At 39.4% G+C, this 18,120-nt stretch overlaps 1 protein-coding gene across 4 annotated transcripts in view; it reads left to right on the top strand.

The window, feature by feature from the left end:
* LOC120730205 (protein inscuteable homolog) overlaps window positions 1-18,120 on the top strand; it is a 35,833-nt gene that overhangs the window by 6,760 nt on the left and 10,953 nt on the right. The window contains exons 1-2 of one of the 4 annotated variants that reach the window (XM_040026432.1): window positions 229-2,279; window positions 12,327-12,418. The exons of 1 other annotated variant lie outside the window; for it this stretch is intronic. In XM_040026432.1, the coding sequence (XP_039882366.1) occupies window positions 12,345-12,418 (74 nt within the window). In that variant the 5' untranslated portion in view covers window positions 229-2,279; window positions 12,327-12,344. 2 more of the 4 variants (XM_040026431.1, XM_040026430.1) reach the window with 2 other exon arrangements.

The raw sequence follows: 18,120 nt of genomic DNA, 5'->3' as shown, positions 1-18,120 counted from the left end.
TTCAATTTCATTTTTTGTATGCCAGACGCTAACATTAAGCGCTTCTTTTTTCAGAAATATCTGCTTGTGTAAAAAGCATATGGTAAAGATGTTGGGGAAAAAACATACACTCACAAGGAGATAGATAGATAGATAGATAGATAGATAGATAGATAGATAGATAGATAGATAGATAGATAGATAGATAGATAGATAGATAGATAGATAGATAGATAGATAGATAGATAGATAGATAGATAGATAGATAGATAGATAGATAGATAACTTTATATTTCCCACAAGGAAATATAAACAGCAGCAGGGCAAAGAATAAAAATAGAACAATCTACAATAAATAAGTTGAAGTAAAAGTGGTTCCAGCCTTGTGTGATTCTGTTGGCATCTCTGGCACTGATGATCTGTCTCTGGAAGTAGTGGAAAGAATGAAACGTCCTCCCATGAATGCTGACAACATGCTTGAGGAGGTCTATGAGAATGGAATTACTGGCACTGTCTCAGGCAACAAAGAGCTGAAAGTAGGAATTTTCCATAATTTAAATACAATTCACTCTCATGATAGCAGACTCTGTGTTACAGTGCTATGGTTCCTAATCCTGATGAAAATTTGTTCAGTTAACTGCATACCCGTGATGGGAGATAACCGTAAAAGCTGGACATACCAATACTCTGACCTACACACTCTGTATGTAGGAGGTAGTAGATTCTGTAGAACTGCAGCACCCGAGTTGGGTGTAATTCTTAAGCAGACTGCGCTGAGTGGAAGCTACGGCAATTTTATGTGATATTACCAGGATTAGGGCTACATATTATGGTACTATAGGATTTTTTTTAAGTCAGATGCTAAAGTTCTGAACTTCTCCTTAAAAGACATGTGGCTGAATACAGTTAAGTCATAGCAATAGTTAAAGACACACTTAAGAGGAAAGAGGTACATTCAAAGCATATTTGAATAAAATCATAGAATCACTAGGAGTTGTAAAAGCGATTTGTAAAAAGGTGGTGAAACCCAGAAGGTGTACTCGTTACTACAGGGATTTTCCAAGCCAGTGACAAATAAGAAAGTTATGACCAGGATGTAAAAACTAGCATGTCCTGAGTTGGTGGGCTTGCTGTCTTGCACTGTGTACATCACATTTATAGCTTCGCTGAGTGAGCAGCATAGCACTGATGATGTTAAGGTATGCAGTTCTCCGCAAGTTAATCGACTTAACTGCTGCCAAGTTTTGTTTTATAAAAACAAAAGGCACATATCTAATGACAATGTGGTTCCATTTGATGTTGCTTTTGGGTTTTAGTTCTGGTTAGGTGTTCTGTGCCCACTTAATCTGGGTTTTCAGGACCCAGCCAGTCTGACCACACTTTTCAAATGGATTCACTTCTGTCTCCTGCCTTTAACCTCAGTGTTTGTCAGTCTTCTTGGCTCTGAGGTGACTCAGCTGATGTTTCACTGAAAAAAAACACAGGTTTCCACTTTTGTTTCTTGAAGCAATCTGCAGCTCTGATTCGGTTTTCCCCTCTCTTTTGCCACAAGAAATGCATCTCAGCCAATCAAAGGTTGTTTCTGAGGTGGGTGTGGTTGGGGTTAAGTCATACATGACAACACCCATCAATCTTGTTATTTTGAACACCACACTGGCCTGTAACTGAGTGATCTTCCAGTTTTCCTTTCTCCCGCTTTTGTCATTTAATTTTTTTTATTATGCACTAAAACTAAGTAGAGAGGTGTGTAAGTTTCTCTTGTGCTTAAACTTATCTTATAGACACATTTGTGGTCCTTTCTGCGTAAAGTGGCTGCTGCCGAGTTATGACAGGCTACTTTGTTAGTAACATGTGTCAAGTTGCTTCGACTGATTATAGTCACATACCCTGCTTTTACCTGACCACGCTGTAAGTCTGTCATCAATTATCTCAGTGTGACTCTCTATTAGCCATGTGCTGTGTATGTGAGTGTGGTGCCTCTCTACAGGCTTTGCTCATTCATTATTAAGAAGCTCCTGATGTTTTGCTGGCCGTCACTGCTCCGGTGTCAGGTACCCACACGATCCTCTTTACTGAACCAGCCTGACTAGGGATCCAGTTCCAGTCTCTGGCCTGTTGGAGCTGCTCCCAGAGCTGCTGAGCTCTACTCTAAAGCCTTTTGTTAGCTCTGGATGTTGGCTTTTCTCCGGCTGATTCCCCCTTGTTATTTCTTCGACTAGCTGTCAATGGAACTGGGAAGCTTAAAATGCATTTGGATATTTCTCTTGGCGTGATCTTGAGGCCATTTCATCTCTCGGGAGGTATGGTGCTGCTGTCATCTTTTTTCCCCTCTGAAAATGAGAATTATGGGTACTTTTATAGCTTACCATAAAGTGTCCAACCAAGAAGATGGTGTGTTCACTTTAGGAGACTTGTGGTGAAGCAGTGTAGTTATTTATCCAGCTGAATGTAATCTTTTTGGGAGGCAAATAGCTCCTTTGGTGCCTGAGGAAGCTGCTGTGATTACTGCTGCTGTGACGTGTAGGAGCTATCAGTCTCTGTCATCTGTCTACATTTATTAGCATGACATCTAATGGGGTGGCTGATCTTAGACCACAACTCTGGCTACAGGTCTGTGCAAATGTGCGTGTGCAACTTGACCCCATCTGAATTCTCCATAAGCCACACGGTTGCCAAGAAACATCAGGAGGGCAGCAAATTTAACTTCCATAATATTATGCCAAAGGAAAGAATGACCTCAGGCCCAAACATACTGTTCCTTTTTTTTGGCCTTACAAGGACATCTTCACATTATTCCAGTCAGAAGTATGTCCTTGGGGAAGGAAGTTTTCATATCTCATACTCATGTATGCAGACACTCCTGAGGATAATTATGATTTACTAGACAAAAAAATTGACCTGATTTCCAGTGAACTTTTTATGGAATGTTTTTACTATATCAACTGCTAACAGTAGCTTTAATGGTAACTGAGGTTTAAGTTGGAAAGAGCCACACTGTTCTCTGCAAATAATACAAAAGGATTTTTCAACTTCTTTTCTGAATATCCTTTAAGTTTTTTGCTCAACTGATAGTTTCTTAAAAAAGTAAGAAAACTCTTTTTTCCGGGTCTGGGTACAGTATGAGTGACGGAAGTACAATGGAGCAAAACTGTGGTTCTCCTGTCAAGGTACGCCGTTGAGGGAGAATATCACATGCTATCTAAACTGATCTTGTCTGTAGAGGCTGGTGACAGATGCTAAACGATATCCCAATCATTCCTGCTCCAAAACGGATTTTTAAGTTACAAAGACTTGAATGACACTCTAACACCTTCCAATTGGTGTCAACTTTCTAATACTTGTATTATGTGTAACTATCAGTAGTGGAACTGCAGTTTATATGTCTGCTATGTAACCTTTCTATTGCTTCTAATTCTCCCATCTTTTCTTTACATATCAGTTAGAAAGAATCTGCTTAACATACCCAGTTAACTGTTGGAAACCTTAAAGATAACTCCTATTGACTTCTTGTTGGCATGTTGTATTAGTACATAGGCTTGTTTATTCCTACAGTCATTTGATTAGTTGATTACCTTGATTACCTTAATGCTAAATGCTGTTGCACTGTCCAAAGATGAAACCACTACGACAAATATGTTATGTTCACTTTGGTGAAATTTAATGAAGCAAATCACATACAAGTTCAAAACAGTGTCAGTACATCACGTCTGAATAATTTGAGTTTGTCTGATTAAAGAAGTATTGAATCAGACAAACTCTCTTTGGTGAGGAGGTTTGTAGCAGAAGTGTTTTTACAGCTCTGTGGCAGCACCTGTATTGCCCACAACCTATCACCCATTTTTCACCATCCCCACCACTTTCTCAACTCTCTTCACTCTTCACACTGAATAGCCACTTTTTGTTATAAAAATATATGGAAAGTGGAACGGTGCTTCCACTCTGTCCTCCTACACATTTATTTCTGACATCACGGTGTGTCACACTCAAACTTGTGACGCTCATGAAGCCCTGTCACCGTCCCCTGAAACATGTCAGGATGTTGACACTGTTTTTCTATCATTAGCACAGCAACAATAGCTCTGCTGCAGAATGGGGTCTTGTGTCTTTAAAGGCAAATTTCTCTGCTAGCTGCCCCACACCGATGCTGTGTGTTGCATGTGTTGTTACATGCCAAGAACACAGTTGTTGGGGGGTCATGGAGTTAGATGCGGTAGCTGCTGAAGTTTTCAAACGTACCTCCCTCTGCGCGAGATTTGACTGATGGTGAAATCAATAAAGCCGTTTCATGTTGACAGAGTACGGGGACGACAATGCCTAAAGATGGTGCAGCTGCTTTTCCAGTGAAGTCAAAGATCAGAAAAACCTGCAGCTCTCTTTGAGTTCATAGAGCTGTATACAGTTTCTGCTTGTTGTTTATATGTTTTATGCACAGCAATAAAAATCTTTTTCAGAAAAAAAAGCTCTAAGATCCCTCTGTACACTAGAAGCTAATCAAAGTTAGAACAGAGACTGGAGCTAATTGGTAAACATATAGCTAATCTGCAGCAGTTAGCAGTGTAAGACCTACACATATTCTCATTGCTGGCTGAGAACAAAATGATTAGAAAAATCTGTTAATATCAGATTTATCTCATGACACATTACTCCCACATTATTGCTAGGAAGGTGCCTCCAAGTGACCACTCTTGCTGTGTTTGCAGTTTCGAAACGCTACGGCTTCTAAACACAAAATGTTTCCACAGTGGTAAATGTAGGACTTTGGTTTGTCATCCATCTCTGTATGTTTCAGAAGAGACATTCCTCTTGGTTCTGGCTGTGAGCTTTTCTTTGAACAGTGCTGAATGGAGGAATGGTCGCAACAAGGTTGGGCTTTAGGCCAGAATGCTTGCTGAGAAGGTCATTCAGATCTCTTACCCGCAGTTAGCACTGTCAAGGAATGGCTTTAATGCTCATTGTGCTAAACAACTCTCAGGTGTCAGTGGAAGCTTTGTAGTGAATGATGCGGGATAATATCAAAGGGGATGGATTAAAGTTTTATCTACTTGATATTAATGACAGTGGAAACCCTAGTTTATTTTGGAAAGGTAAAACCACATAAGTAAATCAAGTACTCATAAACAGAAAAGCTCTAAAGTTGCTTGTACGATGAATAGATCTTAAAATCTGGCATCCAGTTAACTTTAGAAAAGAGATAAAGTCAATTTTTCTTCTCTTGGTGCAATTCAAATGACACCTCACATCATAACAAGTCAAACCAAATAAACAAATCCCTACGAGATGGAACACACACACACAAAGCTCAGTGTAAGCATACCACTAGAATCACTCAGGCTTTCACAAAAATAAATCCTTCAAGGTAAAGACCAAAGCTGGACTTTATGGATCACTTATGAATAGCGTGACCAGGTGTCCCTCTGTATGTGTGACTGAACAGCATTTTTATCCCTTGTTCCACATTTTGACTGGCAAGTGCAAGATGTGCCCTTTTTTTCAGTTAGTTAATTGTCAGTTACGGCTCAAAAAAGATGATTTTTGAATGTATTCCTACTTAAATCTAACCAGACAGAGCAACAGCAGAAATAACAGTGACATAAGTAAAAATATAGGAGTATATAAAGACTAATAAACATGAGACCATGAGAACAAACTTTCCTTTATCACAAGAGAGCTGGAAAAGTTAATTCAACTAATATTACTTTGGCCATTAACATGTTGAATGCAAATTTGGTAATGTGCACAGTTTGGTGTATTTTTATTTTTAAGTTGGACATGAAAATTTTCAGCATTGCTAAGGTTTCCCACGCTGTCCCAGAAGAACATGCTTCACATGTGGATTTTTACAGAATCCACATTAAAAATAGGCGGCTATGTCATGCTAATGTTATCTGTGGAATGCCCTGCATTTAGACTCAGACTGAGATAGCGGACAAGAGGGTTGTGTCTGGAGAGTAAAGTATGCAGTTTCAAAATCTGCTTCATGTAAAAGAAACAATAGTAATATTAATAATCATTATTTATAGAATGCTGTGCAAAACAAATATACAAGTTTTCTTACATACTTTACCCCAAAGAGGACAAACTGGAGGATAATTTGCAATTTATGAGCTGTGAAATCCTGTCAAATTATTTAGACAAGCTTAAATTACTTAATAGATCATGTGGGAAATTCTGGTTTTGTGACTGTTGTGATTCCAGTTTGTAAAGATCATTTTCACAGAACAGAGCAGCACAGGAAGTCATGACTGAAGCAATCGGCACCATTTTCGGTATACAAACATACAGTTCCAGTTGTGTTAAACAAGCTATTGCTGTTCTCTAGCTCCATAATTGTTCCAAAAAGTTTTACTCTACTCTGTTGGATCAGTTTAAGTCAACTGCAGCCAGATTATTCTGGCATAAATCTCTGTCTGATTAGCTCAAGAGTTTGAGCACGGCATTATCACTACATGGATAATGAGGCGGGGGGTTTCTTAATGAAGCTTAAATCTTACTGTAAGATTTAAAATATGTGTAAAAAGAAAAAGAAAATACAACAATATACATATATACATTAGCAAATATTTAATTATTGATAACAAAATAGTCTAATGTAGTTAAACTTTGCAATATACTTGCTAAGTCACCAAATGCTTAGTTCGCATCAGACCTTCTCCGTCACCCTTTATGGATTTCTCTCTGTCTAAAAACAAGGTCCACTTTAAGCCTGCCCAGTGTGTGTGGGATAGGAATGCTGGGCCCATGGCTGAGCACAGCCAGCTTCCAGTTTGTTCCCACCCAGCCACTCATACAGTACCCATCCTGCTCAGTTTTCTTCTCCACATGACAGCTCTGTGGTGAGACTGTAACCGCTGTCTCCTCCTGTGAACCCAGTCTTCAGCTCAATGATAGGACGTGAGCAGGACGGCATGGCTGACTTGCTGATACAGAGCATGTCCACTGTATTTAAAGACCAGCGTCCAAAAGAAACTCACATATTATATGCTTTCTTCAGTCTGTGAGTTTCAGAGAGCAGTGGGAGAAAAAGCCAGAGTATTTAATCACTGGCAATTTCAAAATAAAGCCAAGCCATAAGGAACGGGCTGCACAATGACGGATCCCTGAAACATCATGGACATTAAATTTGGATTACGCAGCATGACTCAGTTTGTCCTGAACACAATCACATTGAGTCAAGCTGATCTTGGCCTCTCAAGATGGTGAGTGGCTTTGCTCGTTTCTTCTGTTTCTCCTCAGAGTTCAGTTTCTTGTATTTGCGTCGAACAGAAATTCATTGTTGTTGGCACAACACCGAAGCTAAACCGCAGTGCTGTGGTATTTTGTTTTCTGCAGAGCAGTTTTTGTATTCATTTAGTGGTTTTACCAAGAATCTGGCAACAGGCATTCTGCTTTACCACAGTATATTCTAGAAAGACTGGAAATGTATTTTTAGTCAGTGATGTAGAAGTTATAGAGAGCACACAGGGAGAAGTTGGTATACAGTGATATATTACTCTGCACATATGCTGAGTTCATCTGAGTCAAAAAACATGTTCATAGCTGTAGTTTTAAAAAATAAACTACGCAGCATTGCTGTTCTTAAAAGTAATGCAATACGTTACATTACTTTCACGTCAGTCAGTAACATGATCTGAACACGGACACATATCCCTAATCTGAGTGAGGGCACACGGATGATATTTCTTTTAACGTTCACGTATGAACACAAAACTGACAACACACAGTCAAGTTGACAACCAACCCAAAGAGACATGAACGTGACCTCAGCTCTAACACCACCTTGGATTCTTTGCTAGCGTTGTGTGTTTGTGCAAAGAGCTTCAGTTTTATTTTCTGTCCTGGGTCAAGTTTGCGCTTTACCATCACGCTCTTATCCTTTTAAAAGTAAAACTGACGTCTGTATCCCCACTCCTCAAAGGTTTTACGTGCTCCACCATTTTCCTGCACACAAACTGAAATAGCACAGGGGCTACGAAAGAAAAAGGCATGGTTGATAGGGGGGGGGTTTGTTCTTCCTACCTAGGTCAGCAACTATCAAACAATTACATTACATTGGTCTAGACAAATGGGAGGAATCAGTACTGACTTTGAAACTCAGGTTGCAAGTCTTTACACTTTGGAAAATTACTTTTGTCCCTTTTAACTGGTTTTATATTCACAAACAGAATTTATAACGGCTCCAGTGTGCCAGTAACAAAGAATCAAGATAGCTCTCGCTAGTACAGATTTGGCATGACATTAACTTGAAACAGATACAGGACTGGAAAACTGCAAGTGACAGAAACATGCACACAAGCACAAACCACATTTAAAAGTCCTCTAAATTCCCACACATGCAAAGAATAAATACGAATGCTGCAGTAAATCTGAAAGGCACACCCTAGTGAATTCTCTGACACGCACAAGTCACTAAGTGGTTGTTATTTTACCCGGCATGTGACATGAGGCTGAGACAGAGCTGTCCTTTGTTTGGCTTACCTAAAACTGCAGCTGAATGGGGAAACCTGTTGGGCCACTCAGGTTTCAGCTCAGACATGAAAAGAAATGTCCACCCTAGCAAGAAAAAATTAGCCAGGATACAGTCAAACCTGACCATCTGCTCACAGAACTCAAGTTTCTGTAGCACTTGCAGCATCTGTGCACAATGCAGCACAGAGATATAAATCTTATTTATTTTATTTTCAAAAAAGACATTTAACAAAGATAAATTTGGTGTAAATACAAAATGCAGTTTTTAAATAATCATTTTTATTTATTAAGAGGAAACGACTATGCAACCTGACCTGCCGCTATGTGAAAAAGTAATTATTCCCTTTGTAAAATCATGAATTAATTGTGACTAAACACATTTGTGGGAAACCCGAGTTCAATTTTATTAGCTACAACCAGGCCTGATTACTGCCAGACCTGTTCAATAAAGAAATTGCCTAAAGAGAGCGTGTTTGACAAACTGAAGTAGGTTAAAAGATCTCAAAAAGCAACACATCATGCTCTGATTTACACTCAAGAACAAATAAGAAACAAAGTCACCAACATCTGTCAGTCCAGAAAAGCCATTTTATAGCTCTAGCGAACCACAGTGAGAGTCATTATCCACAAATGGAGAAAACCTGGAGAGACATCCAGGAGTTCATAAAAGAACCCAGGACAAAATCTAAAGAACAGGTCTAACTTACCTCAGTTATAGTCGGTGTTCATAAAATGAAAAATGAAAAAGAGACTGGACCAAAATGGCATCCATGAGAGAGTTCCAAAGTAAAAACCACTGCTGACAACAAAGAACACAGAGGCTTGATGATCGCCAAAAATAGACAGTACACGGAAAGTCTTATCGATCCCATTTAGATTAGTCCATATCTTATCGCTCTCAGTCCACCTTTTGAAATGTCTGAGTCCTGTAAAATTAACACAGCATTTCATCAAAACAACATCATACCAACAGTCAACCATGGTGGTGGAGGTGTGATGGTCGGGAACTGCTTTGCTTTGGAATCCAAAACACACAGCAACTTCACCGCTGAATAGCTCAGACAAACACAAAAAGCAATTAATCATGAAATCATCGTTTAAAAACAGCATATTATATCTATTCAGGTTATCTTTGTCTATCATTCAAATGTGTTTGATGATGACTGTGAACTCTGACAAATAAGCAAAAACAAAGGAGCCAATGGGTTTTTTTTCACCTCACTGTAAATTTCTAGCGTTTATTACAAGATTATGTAAATTAACAGGGAAATGCTAATAACAAAATGACATCAGTCCACAAGGCTGAAAGGGAGATTGTCTAAAAACAGCCAGTGGGCACTCACAGCAGACAGCAATCACTTTCAGTGCAATGGTCCTTAACACAGCACTTAGCGGCACACTCCAATTGCTCAGGACAATTGCTTGATTGGACAACTCATCTCCATTTGTAGGGTAATCCACTGAAGAGCACTGTAACAAGCCGCAAGCACATGTAATGGAATTTGCTGGAACTGTGACTTAATGGCTATGACCCTGTGCTCAATTATTGGGTCAATAAAATTCATCTGCACCTCTATTGTAATAGTCCAACGGTTCAATTATATCAGCACTCATTCTATGATATTCTACTTTCATGACTCACTGCACCAAGTGTAATAGATGTGGGCTTTTCCCCAGCACAGGGTGCTTACTGTCAGTAGATTTCCATGGTCCTGGCACAGTATTGGTATAATTTCTGATTCACTGTGATGCTTTCTCTGAAAATGGGCCTAGAGGAGCCATGCCAAGACTGCAGTTAAAATACTCCCCACCCCAACCCTCCTACCACTTCCCCCCCCTCTCCTGCATCTTACTCTTTGTGTGGGTTTTTTTCCTCTACTTTTGCTTTGTGTCTGTATTACAAGTCTATCCCTCCACCCATTCATCCGTCTGCCTATCTCTTTATCTGACTAGGTTACTGACACCCAAAAAAGAAAAAGTACTCAACGGTAATCAAATATTTCTCAGTTTTCGAAGCAACTGAAGCAAACAGTCAAACAGAGTTGGTTTGACCCGTTAATGTGCAGCCGCTCGATCTTCAAACCCGACTAAAAGCAGCAGATATTCTGTAATTGTGGCAGTGCGGCCCTCATGAAGCAGGTTGACGTGGGATTCAATAAGCGACGCTTCATGTGCATCGCACATCCCTCTAGCCTCAATTACTTTATTGTAAGCTTATGTCTATCGATCCCGTCGCTCTCTGTAAGCATTTAATAAAAGGCAGAGCAAAACAGTTGAAATCTGCTCCACAACACGGGGTAGTTGTGTATTTGTGTGCGTGAGAGAGCTCGTCTCACATTGTAACTACCTGCTAATTATATCTCCGCAGTAAACACGAAATCTGTAACCACACAACTGCAGGATATCATTAACTAAAAGGATTAGAGTGTGGTTCAGGCGGGAGGGCATCTGTGGCTTCTCCCGATTGAAAATGGACTAATCTAAATGGGATACATCAATAAAACAGCAGAATAAAGTTCCGGGCACTTAAGCCCTCTTGCTCGGGCTCAAAGAAGGGAAGAGAGTCACTGGCTGGCAGCCAGCCAACAGATTAGAAGATAAGAAATATTATTCCATGGCACACCATCAGCTTGAAGCTATTTAAAACAGTGAGGTTTATTGATAATTGAATTACTTGGGGAGGGGGACAAGAATAGAAAGCTTAGAGGTAGATCAATAAGGAGCTACTGTAGTGGATGACAGTGCAGTGGTCAGCAGTACAGCTAGGGGGATGTAACGTGTGTGTCATCATGTGATAGCATATTCACAGTGTGTGTGTTGAAAGATGTTGTGTAGTGGTGCAAAGTTTCCATTTCCAGTGCTACATTTGATTAAACTTGATATTCAATTTGATGGTGACATATTCAGTATTGGGAAGGTTACTTTTAAAATGTATTTCACTACAGATTACAGAATAAATGCCCCAAAATGTAGTTTGTAGCGTATTCCGTTAAGTTACTCAATGTGAGTAACATATTCTGAGTACTTTGGATAACTTAATATATCGTAATGCTTTTTACAACTGCATGAATGTACTATTGCTGTGAGAATTGTTACTATTACTGAAGGCTACTCGCCACCGAGCTAACATTGTTAAACTGGCGTTAGCTGAGGTTAGTTCATAGACTGCTTTCAGAACTGCACATGATCATTTGCAGCTAGCAGGTCGTTAATGCTATCAAGCTTAACAGTCTGCAGTCTATGAAATAACCTCAGCTAAGGCCAGCTAGCAATGCTAGCTCGGTGGCGAGTAGCCTTCATTGATAGTCATAAATCACATAGCAATAGTACATCGAAGATACTGAAGTGGCACATATCCCAGGTAGCTACCACAAGTAAAACAAGGTAGTTGCAGTAGGCTAACGTTAGTTTTTAAAAAAGAACTTACTTCCAGATATTTCTTTAGGGCCAAGTCTTTTGGAGTCTGTTTTGCTGGCAGAGTTTGCATTGCACGGTCAGATTTCTCCCTTTCTTCTTTAAATGTGAAGTGCTGTCGGAATTTCCAAGTAAAAAATGCCTTCCTGCCCGTGTACTGCTGTCTCTGCTGCGCTGGCCTCGGGTCCGTTGTGTAAGTGATGCCACCAACATTAATAGGATACTTACATTAGAGCCTCTTATTGCATGTTTTTTTTTTTGGGGGGGGTTCCGGCAATGCGTGTAATTAAATTAGAGAGGGGATAGCCTAACATATGAAACAGGAAAAGACCGCTGTGTATCCATTTATTTCAACAAACAGTATTCTAATTACCACCTTTTTAGACAGTAACTGTAACAGAATACAGTTACTCATATTTCGTATTCATTCATCACTTGGTGTTTACAGTGCACATGCTATATTTCAGGTGCTGAGCTGAAGTAAGATGGCCTCAGGCAGGATGGCAAGTCCTCAGAGCAGCTCCAGACAGAGCAGCTCACTCTCTTCATCTCCAATGAGGCAAGTAACAACCCAGTGTGCACACTTTGGGTCTGTACCTCATGTTTTAACAAGTAATGTTCTCATGTGTACTAACAACAGGTCTGGTCGTTGAAAGCACAGATACACTTGGTTTATGCAGGTTAGGCACTGATGTTTGGACTTTGAACAAAGGCTACAATGACACCAGTAATATACCCACTCCATGTGTCACTTCTTTGTCTTAATAAGAATAAAAAATACACTCATCAATATTAGCTGTGCTTCCTTGAGTGGTTTTTACTTTTTCTCCCAATTTCATGCTGAAAGCAAAAAATAAAATGTGGAAAAATGTGAATATTGGGGAAATAAGTTGTAAGAAAGACATTCTTTTATTTTTGTTATTGCTACTTAAAAATACAATGCATCTCTTTAACTGACCAAATGTTCAATGAATAATAATATTAATAACACGGTTTGTAGGCTACACCACCAATGTGAACATATCATTCAAATGACTGATTATACAAGACAGCGGATGTTATATGAGAAGCGGAAATGACCTCAGTGTTCAATGCAGGCCTTGAATTCTGCATGTTATCTGGACCAGCTGTTTAAAGATCATTGCAGAAAAAAAGTCAAATTGTTTGTTTGTTTGTTTTTCCATAACTTGTGTATCTGCAAATATACACATTCTGTATTTTTCATATGAAAGAAACTATACTGTGGTGGGGCTTGCTAATTTCTTGTTTTTGATTTATGTATGTTTTGTTTTGTTTTGCTTTACTTCATATGTTTCATATGTTGTTTATTTAATTTAAGACAAAAAAAAAATTAAATGAATGAGAGGTAAAACTTGAGGGGGTAGGGACAAATAAGTAAATATTTCAGCCTACTCCTTTTCAAACAAATAATGGAATGATATTTTGGAATGATTGTGAAGGCACATGTTTGAAAAGTTTGAAATAAAAATGAACTGAACTGAAATTAAAGGAACTTTGACAATGTGATAGTTCCACTAGACAATTTCCAGAGATCAGAGAGAACAATTTCCCAAGCAAATGGTTTGTTATTAGCAATCATATGCAGTAGTTTATTGTCTCTCAGGACTACTCATGTTAATATTGCGGCCACTGGTGAAGATGTGGAGAGCACTGTTCACCTTCATGCACAGAAACACAGCTAAACACCAACCTGATAGCAAGAAACTACCCTCCTGTTTCATCTGCAAATGGAACCTCCAAAAAAGCAGCATACTTTGGCCCCTTATCTTCTGCGGGTAATGCAGTGTAATGGAGGTGGTATGAGAGATGCGTGCCACCTCTCATGGAAGCAGGGATTAAGGTTTGCAGTAGTGACAGGGTGCAGTTGTGTCATTTGTCATTCCCAGTAGATGAATGCATGAGGAGATGTTTGGTGACATTATTATTATTATTATTGTTGTTGTTGTTATATCAGACCCCTGAGTTGCTGAATTAAGCCTTCATATCTGCCTTAGGATATATCTTCCACTTGATGTTTGATCATACTAATATTTGCACCTCAGTGAAGATCCCAGATCAATATATTTGAGGTACTCAATTAAGATAAGATAGATAAGATAAGATAACTCTTTATTGTCATTGCACAGTCATACATAGTACAGTAGTACACACACATGTGGCCAAGATGCTAAAAGAGACGTCCACATGTAACAAGCAGTGAGAAACTGAAGTGACAGGGAGCACAAACCCACTAGCTGTTCTCAGCTGATCACTTCTCACTGTTGAGACACCAACAACACAGCGTTCAGCTGGAGATCTGGTCTTTTTAAATGTAAAATTGGCAACTGTCAGTTTTTTTTAGCGTCTTCTCTTTTTTCGTGTTTTATTAACTGAACTCCAAAGAAAACTCAAGGTTTTCAAACCTTTACGACTATGAAACTCTAAGTAAACTGCTGTTCTTGACTCCCCCCCCCCCCAAAAAAAAAAAAAAAAAAAAACCCACCACTTTTTGGTCTCAAATGCAAATCAGCTCTTATCACACACAGTTTTGTCTCACAGTCGACTGACAGTCACACATGCTGACCCTTCTTTCTTTTAACAATTACAGAAGCTGCTTTGTCAGCATCTGTGGTTTAGAATATTTCAGTCACTGAAAATAAATTTGAATATATATCTTCTGACAGTTCGGTGTTTACTAATGTTCGCAAAGCGTCTCAGAAGATGCACAGTGAATGCACTTGGATATTAAATCAGGGGAACTCACACGCCATAGGCACACACACACACGCACATAAATAAAGGACAAAACGGTCTCATACTTATCTCTGTCTGTGTCTCATGTACAGACTCAAATATAAATTGGATTTGTGCTGCGCACGGTGCACTAACAGTCAGTAAATCAGCTGATGAAACGAGCCAAGTGGCTGAACTGCATTAAAATAAATTGCAAACACAGATGGGACATGTACATGAACTCAGCTAACAAACATCTCCACAGCAGAACCTTTTCCCAGATCGGCTTGTCTGCACATTCAAAGCCTCGGGGTGCAGTCTGAAAGTGGTTGGCGAGTCATTACACTGCAAACAGGTTAGCCAAGTGTCTGTCTCTTTATATTTGTTTGTGTGTGTATATTTCTAAAGTGAGTTGTGGCTGCTCACTTAGGAAAATTGGAAAAGTTGTCAAAAAGTGTGGCTTTAGTAATGTGGGGGAAAGTGTGTGTGAGACTAAGAAAAATGAGGAAGCAAATCAAAGTGTAAGATGAATGGACTGGAGATGGTTTGAGACAGAGAGAGAGATGGATCATATTCTAATGCATTTTACATATGTCTGTATTTGTATGCGTTGTGCGCATTTAACACGGCGTGCTAAGAAGCCTGAGATAATTAAATTTAAGGTTAGAAGTCAGCTGAGACAAAGAGAGAGAAAAGAAAAGAGAAAAAACGGGCTGTGTTTTTTGTCTTAGGAGAATCTAGTCTTGGCTACACATAAGAGGCTGTCTGAAGCATCTGGGAGTCAGATGTCTGCTTCTCTAGCCAGGATTCAGCTGTACCAGTCAGAGGCCACAATATCCCCTTTCCATGTGCTACTTCAGGAGGAGCACATGCTCCACCTTCACCCAGAAAATCAAGGCGTGACTTGTACATTTAAATGTGCCATTAGCCAGATGCCTTAACCATTTTCTTTGCTCATCTGTCACCTCTTGCCACAGTGAAACTATATTATATAGAAACCTCCCAGTGAAGCTGTTTCTGTGTAAAAGATGATTCCATTAAGCAATATTCTGGTTTCTGAGCTAAAGAGGAATGCATTAACATCCTACTTGATTATATGCCTCCATATTTAATTCTGTTTGGGACAAGAGTGTCCTTGTTTCCTCCTTCAGCTGAAGCCAAAGCCACAATGGCTGGGTCCTCAAAATCTAACAGCTCACTCTGCCCACATTTCCATTCCCTCTGCCTAGTTGGACTGTGGTTCTGTTGTGGTATTTAAGAAAGATTTCCATTTAGTTCCATTACATCAGTCATCAGATTGTGATATCCATGCACCCCAAACACTGGACGACAGTGAAGACCTCCTTCCTGCTTATACTGTCTTAAATGACTACCATATCAGAAGAATATGCAGCAAATAATCTGAACTGAATGCAGTCAGATCCCAGACAGACATAATGACACAAACCAACACATGTTGCTGTTTATTTTCCAAGCAAGAAACACTGAGGATGCCAGGAATACTGCCTGGAGTTAATGGACAGTTCCAGATGTTGGTTAATCCTAAATTCCTCCTTGTACCATGAGAGTGTAAATTCATAACATGATTTTTTTTTTTTTATAGAGAAAGCAGTCTGTGTGTTATCAGGTACAAATTATTTTGTTTTAGATGATTTTTTGGAGAAGTCTAAGACACAAAAAGCTGATTTTGGCAAGTAAAGCAGCTTCTGAGGATGATACAAAGTGAGTAAAGATTTTTGTATGAGCATTTATTACATTAAATATAAGTTCAAAGAACACAATCCTAACTTATACTGAGCTTTGTGTTAGCTGCTAGCTAACAACTTGCTAGTTACTGCTAGCAAATATAGCCTGGTGTAAGTAAGTTTATAACTGTGGTTGTTGGTAAGTGCTAACGTTTCTAATTAGGTCACTATATGAACAGCAACTATTAGTTACCCTCTAATACAACAGTACAAATTAAACAAACTCTCAAAGTTAAGTTGATATTGCCAACTTGCAATTGGAACTTTGTTTTTATTTTTATTCCGACACCACAAGAAGTCACGGCCTGGAACTAGGGCTTTCATAGCATTTTTACTTGGAAACGTATTCGAAAGATGAATGACACATCAAAGGAAATGGAGATGCCAGTTTTGTCATTTGACTAATCAGTTGTCAGTGTCTGTTTGTGTGTTCGTATAGCTTCATTCAGTGTCTTGTGATTTTACCCGTAAAAGCAGAGGAGACTTATTTGTCTGTATTTTAAGACATGTTGATGTAATACACTGCCTTTAAATGTTCCTGAGCCACAGAGGACGTCTACCCTTTAATTCAAAACATCTGTGTGTGATCCTTTTGCATCTGACAGCAGGGTTACTCTACGTGTAGGAAGACCATTCATCAAGCAAAGAGAAGCAGACATTACTCAACCTGCGGTCATGATCTGTGAAGTGTTGTACATAGTACCTGAATCACTTGAAGCCTCTAGCGATATGTGGAACAAGCCTTTTAATAGGCTTCCAGCCCTGAAGAACAAATTAGCTCCTGCTGTACAATAACTGCTATACTTGAGTGACAACAGGTGCTCCCGTGCTTGAGTTCACACCTGCCCGTCTGCTTCTCACTAACTAGCAAGCTCTCTGTGAACTGATACAGCATTGAGGGTGGGAATTGTGACTCTCTGTGATTTGGAGCACATTTATATTATCTTTTATTGTAACCATCTACAAGATGCAAGTGAAAGACCCACAGACTGGGTGCAAAGAGTTTAAAGTTTACAAAGTGCTTTCATGTGGAGATGGCTATTTTTAGCCTCAAACAAAATGACTCACAGCCTCTAATGAGGCGAGAGTCCATACGTGTAAGTGATGCTTTTGTCATTTTTCACTGTGGTGGGTAATGATGTACCTCAGCAAAGCGAAGCTGTCAGCAGAACATTCCTTCTGCTGGGATGGTAGAGCACACAGAGTGAGGGTATTTTAAATGTTTTGACATGTTATGGCATATGTGATTGGCAGCTGCTTTGACTAAAGTTGTATAGGCACTGACCTTTGTATGAGAATTTGGCATAAAAGTTTGCCACCAGAACTCAACTTTCAAAGGCTAATATAGTTTGAGCAACACTATGAAACTGATATTTTTGCTTCTGGGTGCCCCCTACTGTGAACACCCACTGTATTGTGTTAACTGCTGTCAGCAGGAAGATTGACTCAGCTTGTGTCCTGCCATCTTTGGTTTGAAAAATCTTGCTGGTGCAAGATTTGCTCTTACCTGACTTCTTGCTTATTCACTTTTCTTTTGTCTTCTTAGCTTCTTCAGTCAACTTCCTGTTTGGTTTCCTTGCAAATGCCATGGTGTCAATAGAATGACAAGCTAGAAGAAGCTAGGTCTCTATTCATGACGATAAAGACCTAGCTTTTCCTATAATTAGCTCTGGCCTGTAATCAATAGTTAATGGTGTGTGACACTGCTGTAAAACAGTTTTTCTAGTTTAGGTCGATGTACAATGAAAATTGGCTATGAGGCTGCTAATATAGGTCAAATATT

This window comes from Simochromis diagramma, unplaced genomic scaffold (genome assembly GCF_900408965.1).
Source record: "Simochromis diagramma unplaced genomic scaffold, fSimDia1.1 OVJJ01000293.1, whole genome shotgun sequence".
NCBI classification, from domain to species: domain Eukaryota; kingdom Metazoa; phylum Chordata; class Actinopteri; order Cichliformes; family Cichlidae; genus Simochromis; species Simochromis diagramma.
The sequence above is the reverse complement of the archived record's forward strand: the minus strand, read 5'-3'. Positions and strand labels throughout refer to the sequence as shown.